The sequence below is a fragment of the Mauremys mutica genome, chromosome 5, assembly GCF_020497125.1.
Source record: "Mauremys mutica isolate MM-2020 ecotype Southern chromosome 5, ASM2049712v1, whole genome shotgun sequence".
Taxonomy (NCBI): Eukaryota; Metazoa; Chordata; order Testudines; family Geoemydidae; genus Mauremys; species Mauremys mutica.
In genome coordinates this window covers 144,121,140-144,141,113 of record NC_059076.1, presented here as the reverse complement: position 1 = coordinate 144,141,113, position 19,974 = coordinate 144,121,140, and the positions used below count along the sequence as shown (strand labels likewise).

The following is a 19,974-nucleotide window of genomic DNA, read 5'->3' as shown; positions in this document are numbered from 1 at the left end:
CCCAGCCGGCCCTGCTCTAAGCACTAGCCCCCGCTCCCCTCCCAGAGCGTGGGGGGGGGGAACCCAGGAGTCCTGGCGCCCAGCCCCTGGCTAAGGCTCCAGCCTCCCCTGGCCGGGCTGTGCCTGCAGCCGGGCCAGGCTGTCGGGCCGAGGGCCTGCCCCCGGGGGCGCCCCTCCGCGCCCAGCCCCAGCCCGCCCCTTGCGCCGGCCCGGCCTCTCCCTCCCTCCCGGAGCTGGGCAGGGCCCCCGGGTCCCTCCCTCCCGGCGGGCTGGGGCTGGGACCGGGGCCGGGCAAGGCGGGGCCGGCGCGGGGCTCCCTCGGCAGGAGCTGCCCGGCCCGGCAGAGCGGGGAGCGGGGCTGAGCCATGAGCCGGCTGGACCTGGACACGCACCGCCTGGCGCTGCTGGCCGCCAAGGAGGACATCGGCAGCCGGCGCGTCTCGGCCGACTGGTGAGCGCCGGCCCGGGGCGCGGCGGGGGCGGGGGCGGGGGCAGCGGGGCAGTCGGGCGGCTGTACAGTGGCAGAGAAGGGGAGCGGGGGGCTGTGCGGGGGGGCGCAGTGGGGCGGGGGGCTGCGAGGGGGCAGAAAAAGGGTGGGGCACTGCGGGGGGGCACCAGGGCGGGTGTGTGATGAGTTCTCGGAGACAGAACAGACTTTCCTGGAGCCCGTTGCTCCTCGCTGAACTCCGCGCCCCCCCCCCCCGCTCCTTTGGTGGGGTTGTGAGACCAGGAACCTCAAGGCAAAGCTGGTGTCACTGGCGCTGCCCTGAGCCCAGGCCTGTGAGGTCCTGGCCCTTCTCCAGGGAGTCACAGAGCCGCTGGGCCTGCATTCTGTGCGCTGCTCCCGCGCGTCGGGGAGCAGGAGCTGGGGAAACTGAGGCACTGAGCAGGCAAGTGCCTTCCCCAAGGTCACACAGCAAGTTCGTGTCAGAGCCAGAACCCAGGTTTCCTGCCTCTCAATCCCCGCCACTGCTGGACTCCACTCTCCCCACAGAGCTGGGGACGGAACCCAGGAGTCCTGCCTCCCAGCCCCCGCTGTTCGAAAGCTCGCTGGACCGCAGGGTATTTGGGGAAAGCAGCAGCTGTCTCACTGCCAGCGAACAATTCCTGTTTGAACCCGCACCTCTAGCAAGGCGCTGCCAGGCTGGGCTGCCTCTAACCCGCCCCTCCCAGCTGCCTCTGCCCTCCCACCGGGAGTCATCCCCCCCCCCCCCACCATGGCGGGAGCACCGATCTCCCCTCCCCCAGGACAGTGGGATTTCTGCAAGCGGAAACTGTCGAGGTTGCAGTTCTGCGGAGTGGCCGGCTGGGGTTTCGGGGGGGCTAGTGAGTGGGGGGAGGGAAAGACGGGAGGACCCTGGTTATGAAATGACCGTGGATTTTGGACTTGTTTTCCAAGCCGCTTAACCCAGAGGAGTTCACAGCACTCACAGGACCGGAGCTGGGCTGCTGAGCTCTGCTAATCCAGGGAGCGGCTCTGGGGAAGACCACAGGGACAGGAGAATGGACCTCCTACAGCGACAATTCTGTCACCTTCCAGCAGGGGGCGCTGGGGAGGGCGGGGCAGGAGCACTGGCTGAGGGGGGGAGTTCCCGGCTACTCCACCCCAGGCCTCTCCCAGCAGGGGGTGCTGTGGGGGGGTGGGGCAGGAACGCTGGCTGGGGGAGGCTCCTCCAGCCCCGGCCTGTCCCAGCAGGATCCCAAAACGCGCAGTAGCGCCACAGGGCAGAGACCGTGGGTGTGCCCCAGCAGAGGGATTCAGGGGAGCTGAGCGAGTTATCTGGGTGAGGACTGAGCCAGGACTCTGGGGCCATCGCACTGCCCTGGGGTGCCGCCTCTGGTCCCGCAGTGGCACAGGGACGCGCCCCGTGGAGACGTGGTCTCTGCCTGGAGGAGGAGCTGGGGCATGTGGGGGGCGTTCAACCCAGTGTGCGGGGGGTTGTGATGCTCTGTTTTCTGCCCTGGAGCATGGTGCCCAATCTCGCTCCCTCGCAGCCGGCAGCTCCGGGGCTAAGGCCCTGGCCTCCAACGAGTGCATTGGAGTTAAATAGACGTTAGGGGCAAGCAGCCGTCCTGGCGCCCCCACGCTCTCCAGGAAGGAAGCCCCCCCATTAACTCGCCCTCCCACGCCAGGTTTCAGAGTAGCAGCCGTGTTAGTCTGTATCCGCAAAAAGAACAGGGGCACTTGTGGCACCTTAGAGACTAACACATTTATCTGAGCATAAGCTTTCGTGGGCTACAGCCCACTTCATGGGGTGCATGGCAGGCCAGGCTCTCTGTCCCCGGCACAAGGCAGCAGGAAAGCCCCCAAGCCCACTGGTTTGCCCTTTGACGCTGGGCCCAGGCTTGACTCTGCAGGACAGGCTCCCTCCAGTCTCGCGTCCCCAGCGCCCCTCCTCCCTCCCCACGGCACTGGGACGGGAACAGGGCTTCCTCCAGAAACCACATGCAGCTCTGTGGCTTGGGCTGTTTCTCTTTGGGCGCAGCTGAGCGGTGACGTCGCCCTGTGGGGACGCTGGGTGCGAGCCAGGTGGGAATGCAAGGGGAAGCGGCAGGCAGGAGCCGGGGGGGAGGGGGAAGTGGCTGAGCCCTCATCACCTTATCTCCCATCTTAGGCACCTTCCCTCCCCTGCCCCCCCAGGCGCGCTGCCCCTCACCCTGACTCTGGCCGGCTCCCAGGAAGCTGGCATGCCTGCCCGAGGGCAGGAGCGGCTCCTGCTCAGGCCTGTTTGCCTGGACGCCGCTAGGTCTGCGGGACACCACCTGCACCCTGGCACTGGGGCGTTTTTACTGTCAGTGCAACAACACCCTCCCCCGGGGGCTGGCACCCATTTCCCGCGCCCCGTCCGGGCACCAAGGCGCCTGTGTCAGTGAAAGCCATGCCCAGCGCGGGGCCCAGCCGTGCTGTGGGAAGCCAGAGCAGCTCCAGATTTACACCAGAGCAGGATCCCACCCCTGTAGGTCTGGCGTGCCAGGCCTGCCTGTGTTCAACTGAACATGCAGAGGCACATGTGTGTTCCCGGAGCGCCGCAGCTGCGTGTGCTCGGAGCGGAGCGTGTTGTCCCATGTACGGGTAATTGGAGCCGCGCAGAGACGGGGGGAGCTGGGGGGAGTGCAGGCGGCTTGGGGAAGGCTTGGGGAGACAGCCTCCCTAGAGAGAGGGATCCGAGCCAGCTTCTCTCTGTGTTCTAGCCCCCCAGCCGGGCTCCAGGCCCCTCACAGGCTCCTGCCCCAGCCTGGCTGGCTTAGCCAAGAGACGCCGGGATGGGCCCCGGCACAGGGGGACTGGCCTCTAGGGCAGCTTCTGTACGTTACTCCCCCCACATGAGTCCCCCCTTGCTGGGCCTCAGGGTCGCTTCAGATGCGCCGCAGCGGAAGCTGAGCAAATTAAGTGAATATGTCGCGTCTTGGAATGGCAGCACTGTAGGGAACAGGGCCAGAGAGCTGGGGGGGAGCTCCCGGCTGCTCCAGCCTGGCCTCGCCCAGCAGGGGGCGCTGGGGGGGGCAGGGCAGGAGTGCTGGGTATGGGGGGAGCTCCTGGCTATTCCAGCCCGGCCTCGCCCAGCAGGGGGCGCTGGGGGGAGCGGGGCAGGAGTGCTGGGTATGGGGGGAGCTCCTGGCTATTCCAGCCCAGCCTCTCTCAGCAGGGGGCGCTGTGGGGAGCAGGGCAGGAGTGCTGGGGGGGGGGCGCTCCCAGCTACCCCAGTAGCAGCCTCTCCCAGCAGGGGGCGCTGGGGGGGCAGGGCAGGGCAGGATCCCTGGCTGTCAGCAGGGAGATGGGGTGGGGAATCAGTGTGGGAGTGCTGCCCACTGGGGGATGTTCATGGGTCCTGTGCACCCCTTTGCGCTGAGCCAGGCCTGGGGCCGGGGGGGGAGTGTGTGCTCTTGCCACAGGTCCTCCTGCCATTGTGCCGGATCCTGTAGCCCCATTGTCCTGGAGCGGATGCTGCCGGCTGCACTCCCATGCACTGAGCCAGGAAGGGGCTGGGGCGGAGGGAGGGGAGAGGGGCTGGCTGGAGAAGGGGCTGGGGTAGGTGGGGCAGGGGGACGGGGGAGGGGCTGACCATCTAACCGGAGGAGAGGCCGGGATGGGGGAGGGGCTGACTGGGATGGGGGAGGGCCTGACTGGAGGAGAGGCCAGGACGGGGGAGGGGCTGATCAGAGGAGAGGCGGGAGGGGGGAGGGGCTGATCAGAGGAGAGGCGGTAGGGGGAGGGGCTGGGATGGGGGAGGGGCTGACGGGAGGGGGAGGGGCTGAGCAGAGGAGGGGCTGGTATGGGGGAGGGGCTGACTGGAGGAGAGGGGGAGGGGCTGGTACAGGGGAGGAGCTGATATGGGGGAGGGGCTGACCAGAGGAGAGGTGGGAGGGGCCGATATGGGGGAGGGGCTGACCAGAGGAGGGGCTGGTATGGGGGAGGGGCTGACTGGAGGGGAGGGGCTGGTATGGGGGAGGGGCTGAGCAGAGGGGAGGCGGGAGGGAAAGGGGCTGGTATGGGGGAGGGGCTGACCGGAGGAGAGGCGGGAGGGGGAGGGCCTGCAGGTGTCCTGGGGCTCTCCGGCCAGGGGCAGAGCAGCTGGAGCTGGGGGACTAGGGGGTGAAGTGTGTGGGGCAGGGGCTGGTGCTCTCCTCTCCCACTGGCCCCGGAGCAGGGGGCATGTGCCATGAGGGAGCCCAAGTCACCAGGGTAGGAGAGGACCCTGCTGCCCCTGGCTCCGGAGCAGTTTGGGCCCAGGCTGGGTCCTGGCCCCCCACCCCCCAAGCTCTTTCCTATCTCAGCGTCTCAACAGCCTGACTTCCTGCAGGAAAGCCACTTCCTCTGGGGCCGCACCGGGCACGGAGCTGGGGCCAGAGAGCGGAGGGGGGGGGCAGGAGACCTTTGCAGTTTGACCCCAGCAGCTGGGGATGGAGCAGCCTGTGCAGGGGAGGGGCTGGCGCTGGGCGTCGGGAGGGCTCTGCCTCTGGCAGTGCAGTGGCGGCTACGCCGGTAACCGACAGTAGGCCCCCCCGCCCGGCTAAGGGACAGCTGCAGCGGGCGGGGGAATGCAGAGGAGCGAGGCAGAGTGGGATATGGTGGAGGGGGACGGCAGGGAGATGGATCTGCCCCAGAGCCCTGGACAGGAGATGGGAGGGGAGCATGTTGCCCGGCCTGAGCCCCCTTTGGACTCTGTATTGCACTGGATGTGCAGGGCGCTGGCCTGTGCCGCTGCGTCAGATCCCTGGCTGTGTTACACAGACGCCCCAGGCAGCTCCTGTAGGGCAGAGCTGGACTGGGGGTGCTGTGGGGTTACCAGCTGACAGCCAGGGCCTTGGGCATGGCAGGAAGCTAAAGGAGCGGGCTTGGATCATAGAATCACAGAATATCTGGGTTGGAAGGGACCTCAGGAGGCATCTACTCCAACCCCCTGCTCAATGCAGGACCAAACCCAACTAAATCATCCCAGCCAGGGCTTTGTCAAGCCTGACCTTAAAAACCTCTAAGGAAGGAGATTCCACCACCTCCCTAGGGAACCCATTCCAGTGCTTCACCACCCTCCTAGTGAAATAGTGTTTCCTAATATCCAACCTAAACCTCCCCCTCTGCAACTTGAGACCATTGCTCCTTGTTCTGTCGTCTGCCACCACTGAGAACAGTCTAGATCCATCCTCTTTGGAACCCCCCTTCAGGTAGTTGAAAGCAGCTATCAAATCCCCCCTCATTCTTCTCTTCTGCAGACTAAATAATCCCAGTTCCCTCAGCCTCTCCTCATAAGTCATGTGCTCCAGCCCCCTAATCATTTTTGTTGCCCTCCGCTGGACTTTTTCCACATCCTTCTTGTAGTGTGGGGCCCAAAACTGGACACAGTACTCCAGCTGCGGCCTCACCAGTGCCGAATAGAGGGGAATGATCACGTCCCTCGATCTGCTGGCAATGCCCCCACTTATACAGCCCAATATGCCGTTGGCCTTCTTGGCAACCAGGGCACACTGCTGACTCCTATCCAGCTTCTCGTCCACTGTAACCCCTAGGTCCTTTTCTGCAGAACTGCCCTACAGGGTGCCTGTCACAGGCCTGGGGTCACTGTCCCTGGAGGTCTGGACTGTCTCTATCCTGCCAGACTCTGGATCCAACCCCAGGGCTCGGGCTGTCAGTATAATGGCTGGTGCCTGTGGAGGGGGTTGCTGGGCTGGGGGAACAGGTGCTTGAGCTGGGGCTGGTGGAGGAGAAGATTGGTTGCCCCTCCTGCCTGACCTCCCCTTCTGCCCCACTCCAGGGCCATCTTTGCATATGGGAAGCACAATGAGCTGAAGCTCCTGGACTCGGGAGGTAAGAGGTGCCCGGGCACTGGATCCACAGCCCCTCTCCCAGCTGCCTGCCCCGCAGGAATCCACAGCTGGGGAGCGGTCTGGCAGCTCTGTAACGCCCCCCGGCAGCATGGGCCAGTGTCCCGCTGAGAGTGCCGAGGGGCTAGAGAGCCCTGCCAGCGCCCCACGCCGGGACTGCACCCAGACACAGGAGAGATTCGTCAATAATCACAGAACTCCGCCTCGCTGTCACAGCTCACCTCGGCCCAGCGCCCCCGGGGCCAAATGGGGCCAGCCCTGCCTGCCAGGGGAGAGCCCCCCTGCCCTGCTCCCTGCAGCCTAGTGCCCCCCTGAGGCCAGCCCTGCCTGCCGGGGAGAGCACCCCCTGCTGCCCCCTGCCCTGCTCCCTGCGGCCCAGCACCCCCTAGTGCAGCACCGACTGCCGGGGAGAGCCCCCCTGCCCTGCTCCCTGCAGCCTAGTGCCCCCCTGAGGCCAGCCCTGCCTGCCGGGGAGAGCCCCCCCTGCTGCCCCCTGCCCTGCTCCCTGCGGCCCAGCACCCCCTAGTGCAGCACCGACTGCCGGAGAGAGCCCCCCTGCCCTGCGGCCTAGTGCCCCCCTGGGGCCAGCCCTGCCTGCCGGGGAGAGCCCCCCTGCCCTGCTCCCTGCAGCCTAGTGCCCCCCTGAGGCCAGCCCTGCCTGCCGGGGAGAGCCCCCCTGCTGCCCCCTGCCCTGCTCCCTGCGGCCCAGCGCCCCCTAGTGCAGCCCTGCCTGCCAGGGGAGAGCCCCCCTGCCCTGCTCCCTGCAGCCTAGTGCCCTCCTGAGGCCAGCCCTGCCTGCTGGGGAGAGCCCCCCTGCTGCCCCCGCCTGCTCCCTGCGGCCCAGCACCCCCTAGTGCAGCACCGACTGCCGGGGAGAGCCCCCCTGCCCTGCGGCCTAGTGCCCCCCTGGGGCCGCCCTGCCTGCCGGGGGAGAGCCCCCCCTGCTGCCCCCGCCCTGCTCCCTGCGGCCCAGCGCCCCCTAGTGCCCCCCTGGGGCCAGCCCTGCCTGCCGGGGGAGAGCGCCCCCTGCTGCCCCCGCCTGCTCCCTGCGGCCCAGCGCCCCCTAGTGCCCCCCTGGGGCCAGCCCTGGCGGCCGGGGGAGAGCGCCCCCTGCTGATCCATGACCCGCTCCCTGCAGCCCAGCGCCCCCTAGTGCCCCCCTGGGGCCAGCCCTGCCTGCCGGGGAGAGCCCCCCTGCTGATCCATGACCCGCTCCTTGCAGCACAACACCCCCTAGTGCCCCCGTGGGGCCGCCCTGCCTGCCGGGGGAGAGCCCCCCTGCCGCCCCCGCCTGCTCCCTGTGGCCCAGCGCCCCCTAGTGCCCCCCTGGGGCCAGCACCGACTGCCGGGGGAGAGCGCCCCCTGCTGCCCCTGCCCTGCTCCCTGCAGCCTAGTGCCCCCCTGGGGCCAGCCCTGCCTGCCGGGGGCGAGCGCCCCCTGCTGATCCATGACCCGCTCCCTGCAGCACAGCGCCCCCTAGTGCCCCCCCTGGGGCCAGCCCTGCCTGCCGGGGGCGAGCGCCCCCTGCTGATCCATGACCCGCTCCCTGCAGCCCAGCGCACCCAGCACCTCTCTGCAGCTAATCCAGCTGCCGTTTCCTGATCTCTCCTACCCCCCTGGCCTCTCTCCATGGGGCCAAGGGAGCTGCCCCCAGGGCGGGGGGAATAAGGATGTGTAGGGAAGCTGCCCCAATGCCCCTCCCCCAGACAGGGAGTGGGGGCAGCCAGCGGTGGGGGTCTGCCCCAGTGCCCCCTGGAGCACTGTGGGGGGCTGGGCCCTGCTGACCCCTCCCCCGGTCTTATTGCAGCCGGCGGGGTAGACGAGCTGGCCGGGAAGTTCTCCAGTAGCAGCGTCATGTACGGCCTCTGCCGTGTCCAGGACCCCAGCTCCGGGCAGCCCCGCATCATCCTCATCAACTGGGTGAGAGTCGCGGGGGGTGGGGGGCATGGCGGGTCCCAGCCCCAGCTGGGGAGGGGGTCCCTTTGCCCTCTGCCGGGTGCCAGACTTACTGGGGGTGCTTATAGTGCCCTTAATGCCTGCAGCAGTGAGCACCCAGCTGAATTTTGCTGGGTTGCTGGTTGGGGGAGCTGGGGCTGCTTGGGGGGCTGGGTCCCCAGTTAGGGGGGCTGGGGCCGGTTATGGGGCTGGGTCCCTGGTTGGGGGTTCTGGGGCTGGTTGGGGGCTGGGTCCCTGGTTGGGGCTGGTTGGGGAGCAGGATCCCTGTTTGCGGGGCTGGGTCCCTGGTTGGGGGCTGGGTCCCTGCTTGGGGGGTTGCTTGGGGGGCTGGTGCCTGTCTGGGGATCACAGATGGCTGCTGCGGCCCAGCCCCAGGCTCCTCACCAAGGGCCGCGGGGCCTCCCCACCCGCTGACTCACTCGCTGGCAGGGCCCAGCAGCCACAACTGCTTCTCATTCCCGCTCCCTGGGGCGGGGCGAGGGGGGCGCGGGCTGGGGGGACTCAGTGGATGGGCGGGTAGCAGGAGGGGTTCGGGGGCGGCGGGGGGGTCACATATGGGGCCCTAAGTGGCTCCTTGTCTCTCCCAGCCCCTTGTGGGGGGGTTGTGTGGGCTGTGTACTCCCCCTGCAGGCCTATGGGTGTGTGCAGCCCCACCCCCCGTGTGTGCCGCCCCAGGCGCAGGGAGCTGCCTGTGCCCCACGTGCCCTGGCACAGGCTGCACTCGAGTTCCTGGCACGGCCCCCGCCCGGGGCGCAGGCCGTTCTCCGCTCTGCACACACAGCCGCGGCCCCCCTGGAGGGCCAGCTGTGGGGGGCTGGGGGCGGCAGGCACTGAGCACCCCAACTTCCACTACTCCAGCCCTGGCCTCTCCCAGCAGGGGGCGTTGTGGGGAGTGGGGCAGGAGCCCTGGCTGTGGGGGGCGCTCCCACCCGCTCCAGCCCTGGCCTCTCCCAGCAGGGGGCGTTGTGGGGAGTGGGGCAGGAGCCCTGGCTGAGGGGGGCGCTCCCACCCGCTCCAGCCCTGGCCTCTCCCAGCAGGGGGCGTTGTGGGGAGTGGGGCAGGAGCCCTGGCTGAGGGGGGCGCTCCCACCCGCTCCAGCCCTGGCCTCTCCCAGCAGGGGGCGTTGTGGGGAGTGGGGCAGGAGCCCTGGCTGAGGGGGGCGCTCCCACCCGCTCCAGCCCTGGCCTCTCCCAGCAGGGGGCGTTGTGGGGAGTGGGGCAGGAGCCCTGGCTGAGGGGGGCGCTCCCACCCGCTCCAGCCCTGGCCTCTCCCAGCAGGGGGCATTGTGGGGAGTGGGGCAGGAGCCCTGGCTGAGGGGGGCGCTCCCACCCGCTCCAGCCCTGGCCTCTCCCAGCAGGGGGCGTTGTGGGGAGTGGGGCAGGAGCCCTGGATGAGGGGGGCGCTCCCACCCGCTCCAGCCCTGGCCTCTCAGCACATCGGGGTGCTTTCTTGCCCCCGACACCCGACTCCCCAGTTCCAAGAGCTCTGGCTCATTGGGGCCGGCTGCCAGGTCCCCCACACCCAGCCCTGAGGCTGTCTGAGCAGAGCTGGAGGCGAATCTGCTGCCTGGGGGAGCCCCCCGGCGAATCGATACCATCCCGGGGTCTGTGGTTGTGGGCAGCAGGGCCCCGCCATCCGGAGCAGGGGGTGTCCCTCTTGGTCCAGACAGACCCTGCGCTCTCCGGCTCCGGGCAGCACTCCCGAAGACAACTGCACGCTGCAGGGGTCAGCTGGGGCTAGATTAAGGGGGTGTGCGGGTGTCTGAGGGGGACGGGGGGAAAGTGGACACTTGGCCAACTTAGGGGAATGGAGGGAAACTGAGGAAGGGAACAGCCAACGCCCCGCAGGGGAGTGGACTCTGAGGGGAGCCCCAGCCCTGGCGCCGAATGCAGGGACGGCCTGCCAAGCTCAGTGACATTCTGTACCCACAGGGAGGAGGGGGAGCCGGGTCTCTCCTGGGGGGGCCCTTCTCCAGGGGCTGCAGGGGGAGCGCACGGCAGCCAGCCGCGGAGGCGCAGGGGGTGGAGTGAGCTGGCTCGGTGTGGGGCCCTGCGCTGGCACTGGCTGCCCGGCTGAGCCGATGTCTGCTTGGTGCCCAGGTGGGGGAGCAGGTGCCGGAGTCCCACAGACAGACCTGTGCGGGGCATCTGCCTGCCATCAAGGCCTTCTTCAAGGTGAGCTCCTGCCCGGCGAGGGCACCCCAGGGAACGCTGGGCACTGAGACGGCTCCATGAGAGAGAGGGGTCACAGAGACTGTCGCAAAGGGGGCGCTGTGGGGGGGTTCCTGGCCACTCCAGCTCTGGCCTCTCCCAGTAGGGGGCGCTGTGGGGGTGGGGCAGGAGCGCTGGCTGAGGGGGGGGTTCCTGGCCACTCCAGCTCTGGCCTCTCCCAGTAGGGGGCGCTGTGGAGGTGGGGCAGGAGCGCTGGCTGAGGGGGGGGTTCCTGGCCACTCCAGCTCTGGCCTCTCCCAGTAGGGGGCGCTGTGGGGGTGGGGTGTGTCCAGCAGCTCTGGGGCGTGACTGTCTCGCTCTCCCCCCCCCCCCCCGCCCCTGCCACGTCCCTGGTGTTTGGCTTCATTTCCCTCAGACTCACTCCCTGGCCCTCCCCCAGCTGGGACCCCTGCCCTGGGCTGCCCCTGGCCTTTGGATGCTTTGGTCAGCACATTCCCGGTGCTGCCGACTCAGGCTCTGCCGTTCCCAGCCTCGGCTGCGGTCCCTCCTGCCCTGGAGCTGGGGGGCTTGCACCGGCTTTCCCCGGGCAGGAAGGGGGTGGGGGAGCAGCTGGGGCCTCTCTCTAACCCCCCATCGGCCCGTCTGTTGTTTGGGTCTGTCCCGTTCCCAGTGCTGGAGCCTTAGCTCGGTGCACGGGTGCTCCCCTCCCCCTAAGGGCAGGAGCAGGCACCGGTGAGTGGCCCTGTCTGTCCCGTCCTCCCCCAGCCCGGGCACCCAGCCCCCTGCACGGCCTAGCCCGGGGGAAACGGCTCATCCATCTGGAGCCCAAGAGCCTATCAATAGCCGGGGCTGGGGGGCTGGGCAGGAATCTGCCAGAGCCAGGCTGCAAGCCAGCCAGCCAGCGTCCTGCCCCCGATGGGGGGCACGGGCCGGAGCTGGGCATGGAGCAGGCTGCATCCAGGGCCTGCGCTGGGAGAGCTCCCTCCCTCCCTCCCAGGCTGTGCGCTAGGTTCCCCGGGGGGCTCCCCGTGTCCCAGGCCTGGGCGAGCAGAGGCTGACGCTGCCCTCCCCTCCCCTGTGCAGGAGGCCAGCCTGGTGCTGGGCGCCCGCCGCCCCGATGAGGTGACGCAGGAGGGGCTGCACCGCGTGCTGTCCCGGCTCACGCCAGCAGGGGGCAGCGCCTCCAGGCGAGCACCAGCCAGTGGCTCTGAGGAACTGGTGGTGAGTGGGGGGGGCAGGCGGGCCTGGCAGGGGGTGAGGGGAAGTGCAGGGATTGGGGCCAGACGGACTGATGCTGTGGGGTGCGTGGGGGGAGGGGCTGTTGGGGTTTCCCTGCAGATGGGCCAGGCTGGCATATGCTGCGCCGGGCGCAGACAGGAGCCTGGCTGGGGCAAGGGGGGGTGACGCCGCCTGCAGGGCCCTGGGACCCTCCCCCCTCACTGAGCTGCCATGACCCAGCACAGGGATGGGGATGTCCCGGGGGGGGGAGCTGCTCTGAGCCCCCCTTGACCCATTTCTGCATCTCCCCACAGGGCACCAACTACAGGAAAACGAACCCCGCCCTGGAGATCCGCAGGACCAAACGGGATTCGTTCTGGGCGCAGGCGGAGGTGAGCAGACAGCGCAGTCCCAAGAGACCCCCTGCTCCGTGGCATGAGCCCTACTCCAGGCCCTGCCCCACGCCTCTGTAGCTGGGAACTGCCCCCACAGCCAGGGCTCCTGCCCCCCTCCCCACAGCGCCCCCTGCTGGGAGAGGCCGGGGCTGGACTAGCCTGGAGCTCCCCCCACAGCCAGGGCTCCTGCCCCCCTCCCCACAGCGCCCCCTGCTGGGAGAGGCCGGGGCTGGACTAGCCTGGAGCTCCTCCCACAGCCAGGGCTCCTGCCCCGCTCCCCACAGCGCCCCCTGCTGGGAGAGGCCGGGGCTGGACTAGCCCGGCGCTCCCCCCACAGCCAGGGCTCCTGCCCCCCTCCCCACAGCGCCCCCTGCTGGGAGAGGCCGGGGCTGGACTAGCCCAGAGCTCCTCCCACAGCCAGGGCTCCTGCCCCGCTCCCCACAGCGCCCCCTGCTGGGAGAGGCTGGGGCTGGACTAGCCCGGCGCTCCCCCCACAGCCAGGGCTCCTGCCCCCCTCCCCACAGCGCCCCCTGCTGGGAGAGGCTGGGGCTGGACTAGCCTGGCGCTCCCCCCACAGCCAGGGCTCCTGCCCCCCTCCCCACAGCGCCCCCTGCTGGGAGAGGCCGGGGCTGGACTAGCCCGGCGCTCCTCCCACAGCCAGGGCTCCTGCCCCGCTCCCCACAGCGCCCCCTGCTGGGAGAGGCCGGGGCTGGACTAGCCTGGCGCTCCCCCCACAGCCAGGGCTCCTGCCCCGCTCCCCACAGCGCCCCCTGCTGGGAGAGGCCAGGGCTGGACTAGCCCGGCGCTCCCCCCACAGCCAGGGCTCCTGCCCCGCTCCCCACAGCGCCCCCTGCTGGGAGAGGCCGGGGCTGGACTAGCCTGGCGCTCCCCCCACAGCCAGGGCTCCTGCCCCCCTCCCCACAGCGCCCCCTGCTGGGAGAGGCTGGGGCTGGACTAGCCTGGCGCTCCCCCCACAGCCAGGGCTCCTGCCCCCCTCCCCACAGCGCCCCCTGCTGGGAGAGGCCGGGGCTGGACTAGCCTGGCGCTCCCCCCACAGCCAGGGCTCCTGCCCCCCTCCCCACAGCGCCCCCTGCTGGGAGAGGCCGGGGCTGGACTAGCCCGGAGCTCCCCCACAGCCAAGGCTCCTGCCCCCCTCCCCACAGCGCCCCCTGCTGGGAGAGGCTGGGGCTGGACTAGCCTGGAGCTCCCCCCACAGCCAGGGCTCCTGCCCCCCTCCCCACAGCGCCCCCTGCTGGGAGAGGCTGGGGCTGGACTAGCCCGGAGCTCCCCCCACAGGCAGGGCTCCTGCCCCGCTCGGCCCAGTGCCCCTGGCTCAGCCAGGGGAGGTTTAATGAGGAGGGGCGGGAATGCTGAATGAGTGGTCCAGTGGTTCTCAAACTTTGTTTTTCACGGACCACTGGTGCGTCCCCGCAGTACTGCCATTGGGGAGCCGCCTTGGGCCCCTGCTTTGGGAGCAGGGCTGGTTGGAGACGCGGAAGGGGGCCGGGCCAGGTGGGAGCTGTGCCCCTGGCTTCGGGGATCGGTCCCTGCCCCCGGTGCTGGCGGCGGTTTGGGGTCCCCGGGAGCTCAGCGCCCTGTGCTGTGGCCAGAGGGAAGAGGAGCAGCGGAAGGAGGAGGAGCGCCGGCGGCTGCTGGAGGAGCGCAAGCGCTGGGAACGCGAGCGCATGGAGGAGGAGAAGAGAGAGGCGGCTGAGCGGGAGCGCAAGTTCAAGGAGAAGGAGAGGCTGATCGAGGAGCAGAGGTGAGTCGCCCAGGGCTGCCAGGCCTGGCGCCCCTGCCCCATCCGCAGACCTGCCTGGGAGCCCTGCCCCTGGGCCGAGCCGGGCCCAGCCAGGGCTCTCGCGCTCCTAGGCTGACCCGGGGCCCTGCCCTGGCTCTCTCTGCAGGAAGGAGCAGGCGCGGCTGGAGGCCGAGGAGCGGAGGAAGGAGAAAGCCCGATGGGTGAGTGGAAGCAGCGCCCGCCCTGCCCCTACGTCAGGGAGCCAGCAGCCAGCACTGGGCTGGGGCCGGCGGGGGAAGGGCTAGGGGCTGCCAGGCAGACGCTGAGAGGGGCCGGGGGCAGCGCCGGAGCCGGGGTGGGCACCGGCTGAGTACGGAGGCGCAGGAGGTGGCACAGGGCGTCTTGCGGCTGGGGGAATCCGGCCCCAGGAAGGAGCATGAACCAAGGCAGGCAGCGGGCAGAGGACATGGGGGCGCTGCCCCCACAGCTGGCGCCCCAGTTCTCTGAGGGTCTCTGCTCCATCCCGTCCCAGGAGCAGCAGCAGCGGGAGCACGAGGAGGCCATGCGGGACCGGTTCCGGCGCAGCGAGTCCATCGAGAAGGCCGTGGTAAGTGGTGGGAGCCTAGAGAGAGCACCCCCTGCTGGGCCGGGCTCGTCCTAGCCTCCTGCCCCCCACCCGGCCAGGGCGCCCCCTGCTGGGCCGGGCCCAACCTAGCCTCCTGCCCCCCCACCCGGCCAGGGCGCCCCCTGCTGGGCCGGGCCCGACCTAGCCTCCTGCCCCCCCACCCGGCCAGGGCGCCCCCTGCTGGGCCGGGCTCGTCCTAGCCTCCTGCCCCCCACCCGGCCAGGGCGCCCCCTGCTGGGCCAGGCCCGACCTAGCCTCCTGCCCCCTCACCCGGCCAGGGCGCCCCCTGCTAGGCCAGACTCGACCTAGCCTCCTGCCCCCCCACCCGGCCAGGGCGCCCCCTGCTGGCCCGGGCTTGTCCTAGCCTCCTGCCCCCCACCCGGCCAGGGCGCCCCCTGCTGCGCTGGGCTTGTCCTAGCCTCCTGCCCCCCACCCGGCCAGGGCGCCCCCTGCTGCGCTGGGCTCGTCCTAGCCTCCTGCCCCCCACCCGGCCAGGGCGCCCCCTGCTGCGCTGGGCTCGTCCTAGCCTCCTGCCCCCTCACCCGGCCAGGGCGCCCCCTGCTGGGCCGGGCTCGTCCTAGCCTCCTGCCCCCCCACCCGGCCAGGGCGCCCCCTGCTGGGCCGGGCTCGTCCTAGCCTCCTGCCCCCTCACCCGGCCAGGGCGCCCCCTGCTGGGCCGGGCCCGACCTAGCCTCCTGCTCCCCCACCCGGCCAGGGCGCCCCTGCTGGGCCGGGCCCGACCTAGCCTCCTGCCCCCCACCCGGCCAGGACGCCCCCTGCTGGGCCGGGCCCGACCTAGCCTCCTGCTCCCCCACCCGGCCAGGGCGCCCCTGCTGGGCCAGGCCCGACCTAGCCTCCTGCCCCCCACCCGGCCAGGATGCCCCTTGCTGGGCCAGGCCGACACGAACATCCTCCCCCCTCAGGCTGGGATGCAGAGCCCCCTGCCCGGCCCCTCGGGGCCCCCCTCACTCTCTGTGCATTGCAGGAGGCGGCCACGCTGGTCTCCCAGCGCTCACAGAATCCCCGGGACTTCTTCAGGCAGCGGGAACGCTCCAGCTCCACTTCGGGTGCCCAGTCGCCCCCCTCGCCCCTGGGTGTCAGGCCAGGTGAGTGTCTCAGCGCCCGGCGCGGGATTCGGCTTCATTTCCTGTCCCGAAATGCTGCCTGGCTGGGAGCCCTCGGATCAGGCTGGTGCTGCCGCCTGCAAACCGAGCCTGCCATTTGCTGGGGGCATGAGGGAGCTCTTAGGGGCCTATGGGTTAAGCAGCTGCCGTGTTGCACCCAGAGGTGGCTGCATGGCAGTGGTGGGTGATGGTGCGGGAGGGGCAGTGGAAGCAGCTACTGACAGTCTCCTCTGTGCTTTCCCCCCAGGAGCACCCCACAGGCCTTACCTGCGCTACCAGCGCAGCCTGACGGAGTCTGCCTACATCTTCCGCCGGCCAGAGCCCCCCACTTCGCCGGGTGACTTCCTCCCGGCCCCCTCCAGCCCTCGCCCCGCTGAATCCAGCTCCAGCAGGGCTGCTCCTCCTGCCAGTCCACGCAGACCCACACCCCTGCCCCCCACCAGCCCGCCCAGGGCCCAACCCCTGCCCCTCACCAGCCCGCGCAGGACAGGGCCCCTGTCCCCCACCAGCCCGCGCGGGACAGAGCCCCTGCCCCCCACCAGCCTGCTCGGGGCCCAGCCCCTGTCCCCCACCAGCCTGCCCGGGGCCCAGCCCCTGCCCCCCACCAGCCTGCCCAGGGCCCAACCCCTGTCCCCCACCAGCCTGCTCGGGGCCCAGCCCCTGCCCCCCACCAGCCTGCCCGGGGCCCAGCCCCTGCCCCCCACCAGCCCGCGCGGGACAGAGCCCCTGTCCCCCACCAGCCTGCCCGGGGCCCAGCCCCTGTCCCCCACCAGCCCGCCCAGGGCCCAACCCCTGTCCCCCACCAGCCTGCCCGGGGCCCAGCCCCTGCCCCCCACCAGCCCGCGCGGGACAGAGCCCCTGTCCCCCACCAGCCTGCCCGGGGCCCAGCCCCTGCCCCCCACCAGCCTGCCCAGGGCCCAGCCCCTGCCCCCCACCAGCCCGCGCGGGACAGCGCCCCTGTCCCCCACCAGCCTGCCAGGGGCCCAGCTCCTGTCCCCCACCTGCCCGCGCGGGACAGAACCCCTGCCCCCCACCAGCCCACACGGGACAGGGCCCCTACTCCCAGCTATTCAGCCCAGGACCAAAGATTCATTCCACATCAGCCCAGATGGAACCATGACTCTGCCTCCCATCAGCCTGGCTGAACCTGGGTCTCCACCCCGTGCCAGAGCCAGGTCTCCATCCCCTGCTAGAGCCGAGTCTGCACCCCCTGCCAGCCCCCCACCCCCTACTACCCGTCCCAGAGCCAGGTCTCCATCCCTTCCCAGAGCCGGGTCTCCACCCTCTGCCCCCCCTGCCAGAGCCGGGTCTCCACCCCCTGCCAGCCCCCCACCCCCTACTACTCCTCCCAGAGCCGGGTCTCCACCCCCTCCCAGAGCCGAGTCTCCACCCCCTGCCAGCCCCCCACCCCCTGCTACCCCTCCCAGAGCCGGGTCTCCACCCCCTGCCAGCCCCCCACCCCCTGCTACCCCTCCCAGAGCCGGGTCTCCACCCCCTGCCAGAGCCAGGTCTCCATCCCCTGCCAGAGCCGAGTCTGCACCCCCTGCCAGCCCCCCACCCCCTACTACTCCTCCCAGAGCTGGGTCTCCACCCCCTCCCAGAGCCGAGTCTCCACCCCCTGCCAGCCCCCCACCCCCTGCCCCCCCTGCCAGAGCCAGGTCTCCACCCCCTGCCCCCCCTGCCAGAGCCAGGTCTCCATCCCCTCTCAGAGCCGGGTCTCCACCCCCTGCCAGCTCCCCACCCCCTCCCAGAGCTGGGTCTCCACCTCTTCATTCTCTACCCTCTGCCACCCCCCCTTCCCCAGTGTCTCTGAGCCAGCCCCCAGCTACGTTTCTGCCCATGGAGGAGGATGCCCCTTGCATGGCTCCCATATCACTCCAGGGCCCCTCTGAGGGCTCCTTGCTGGCAGAGCTGGTGCCCACTGAGGGGCCCCATGGCAGTCGCCCAGATGTGCCAACTGGGCCCCTCGCTGACCCCACTAATCCAGCACTGGCCGGGGGGGAGCCTGCTCAAAGCTGCCCAGTTCTCTCCAGCGCAGGGTCCTGCTCCCTGGAACCTCTGCCTCAGGCCGTGCCCCCGTGGCCCTGGCATCCCGGCCCCTCCACGGCTGCAGCCCCCATGCCTGGCAAGGACCCCATGGCAGGTGGGTGTTCAGGGCAGAATGGTGCCGTTGCACACACAGGGAACTGCCAGGCTGAGCCAGCACTGGGGTCACCTGAGCCAGCGGGTCTGCCCCCCCCCGGCACAACCTCCAGCAGGAAACCTCCCGGCCGGTCTGCCCCCCCCCAGCACAACCTCCAGCAGGAAACCTCCCGGCGGGTCTGTCCCCCCCTCGGCACAACCCCCAGCAGGAAACCCCTTGGTGGGTCTGTCCCCCCTGCAGCAAACCCCCCAGGGAGGGGGCCACGCAAGGCTGCTTGGCCGGGCTGTCACTCGGGGCGTTCTGCTCTGGGGGGAGGCGGTGGGATTCCTGAATTGCCATCAGCCAGGCTGGCAGAGCGACGGAGCCCAGCAGCCCTCCGCAGAGTGAGTGCCAGGCGCTCAGCCCTCACCCGTCTCCCCGTAGGTGGGGAGGCACCGCTGGAGCCCTCCCACGGGCTCTGCCTGGCGCCAGAGGCCAGCCCGGCCGAGCTCCTCCCGGAGTCAGGACACAACGGCATAGCAGGGCAGGAGACCGGGAGGTGGCCAGAGCTCAGGGACCTGGAGCTGGAGCTGGAGCTGGAGCCAGGAGAGAAGGTAACGGAGCCAAAACCTATAAGGAAGTTGAATGTCAGGGGCTGGCAAGTTCAGGACATGGGGCCTTTTCCCCCACTCCAGGAGGCACCAACTCCACTCTGCCCGAGGGCTGGCTGGATCAGGGGGGGGAGAACAGGGCCTTTCCCCCCTAGGGGGCGCTGGCTCCGATCTGCCCCAGGGCAGGGGACTGGCTGGATCGGGGGGGCGGGGGGAGAATGGGGCCTTTCCCCTCTAGGGGGCGCTGGCTCTGATCTGCCCCAGGGCAGGGAAGTGGCTGGATCGGGGGTGGGGAGGGGGAGAATGGGGCCTTTCCCCTGTAGGGGGTGCTGGCTCCGATCTGCCCCAGGGCAGGGGAGTGGCTGGATCGGGGGGTGGGGAACGGGGCCTTTCCCCTCTAGGGGGCGCTGGCTCTGATCTGCCCCAGGGCAGGGAAGTGGCTGGATCGGGGGTGGGGAGGGGGAGAATGGGGCCTTTCCCCTGTAGGGGGTGCTGGCTCCGATCTGCCCCAGGGCAGGGGACTGGCTGGATCGGGGGGTGGGGAACGGGGCCTTTCCCCTTTAGGGGGTGCTGTCTCCGATCTGCCCCAGGGCAGAGGAGTGGCTGGATTGGGGGGGGGGAATGGGGCCTTTCCCCTGTAGTGGGGAACTGGCTCCGATTGAGGCCCATGGCAGGAGCAGGTCCCATGTGGCATCAGCTCAGGCTCCCTCCGCAGGCCCCCATGGGCAGGTGCCCCCATTGCAGCCCCCCCCCTCCCCCCCGCCAGCTGTGCCAGGCTGCACAGGCCCTGGAGGCCAGAGTATCTGCCCAATGGGGGGCCAGTGGGAGCGCCCTGCCCTGCCCCCCCGTCAGTGCCCCTCTTGTCCTGCAGGGCGCCCTGAGCGGCGGTGCCAAGCTCCAGCTGCAAGCGGCGTGGGATCCCCCAGCAGGTACCGCGGCTCCGGCCTCCCCCTCTGCCCCCCCCACTTCGGGACTCCCCCAGGGAGCGGGGATGGGGCAGCCCTGCAGCAGGGGAGGGAGGGCTGGGCCGGGCCGGGGGGCGACTCCCGTCGCTGAGCTGCCTCTCTCTCCGCAGGGGACACAGCCTGGGTCTCTCTGCAAGGCGGCGCCAGGCGGGCGGCGCTGGAGGGGGGGGAGGCCGTCGAGGGCCCCTCCCCCCGCACTGCGTAGACAGCAGGGGCTGCCGGACCCCAGCATTCGTCCCACCCACAGAGCCCGCATGGCTCGGCTTTATGACTGCGACGCGCCGGGGGGCTGCTCGGATTGCACCCCCCCGGGCCCTTCTAAGAACCAGCAATTCCCCCCCCCGGGGGTGCCTGCACTCTGAACCCCCAGCACCCCGGTCTCTGCTCGCTGGGTGAGCCCCCGCCCCACCATGTTACCCTGCAACCTGGGCCGTGGCCTCCATGGCCCAATAAAGGAGCTGTGGGAACTGGCCGTGGGTCTGGCTTCTCTGCCCCTCGCGCTGCCCGGACTCATCCCCACCGTGGGGCCCAAGGCCACTGAGCCAGCCCGGCTCATCAGCAAGTCACAGGGGGGCAGGGGGGGGCATGGCCCGGCCCAGCCCTCCTGCTGGGGACACCACTCGCCCCTGCGCCCCCAGCTGTGGGCAAAGCAGCCCCCCCACGTCCATTCTCGCCTGGGCCGGGGCTGAGGCACATGGGGCCCAGTACCCAGGTTGGCCTCACAG

The 19,974-nt window shown here is 70.4% G+C and overlaps 2 protein-coding genes across 2 annotated transcripts; both read left to right on the top strand.

The window, feature by feature from the left end:
• The first annotated feature begins 240 nt into the window (after window positions 1–240).
• On the top strand, window positions 241–17,364 carry LOC123371825 (drebrin-like). Its single transcript, XM_045019682.1, has 12 exons — window positions 241–451; window positions 6,252–6,304; window positions 8,129–8,241; window positions 10,377–10,451; window positions 11,532–11,669; window positions 11,981–12,058; window positions 13,672–13,823; window positions 13,969–14,023; window positions 14,335–14,409; window positions 15,413–15,533; window positions 15,799–16,334; window positions 17,356–17,364. Exons 1-12 carry the CDS (start codon window positions 366–368, stop codon window positions 17,362–17,364), a joined length of 1,491 nt encoding a protein of 496 aa, XP_044875617.1. The 5' UTR covers window positions 241–365.
• Window positions 17,197–19,721, top strand: LOC123370732. The gene is made up of 4 exons (XM_045017490.1): window positions 17,197–17,694; window positions 18,118–18,287; window positions 19,156–19,213; window positions 19,360–19,721. The coding sequence occupies exons 1-4, from the start codon at window positions 17,391–17,393 to the stop codon at window positions 19,452–19,454; spliced, it is 627 nt and encodes a 208-aa protein (XP_044873425.1). The 5' UTR covers window positions 17,197–17,390; the 3' UTR covers window positions 19,455–19,721.
• The last annotated feature ends 253 nt before the right edge of the window (window positions 19,722–19,974 follow it).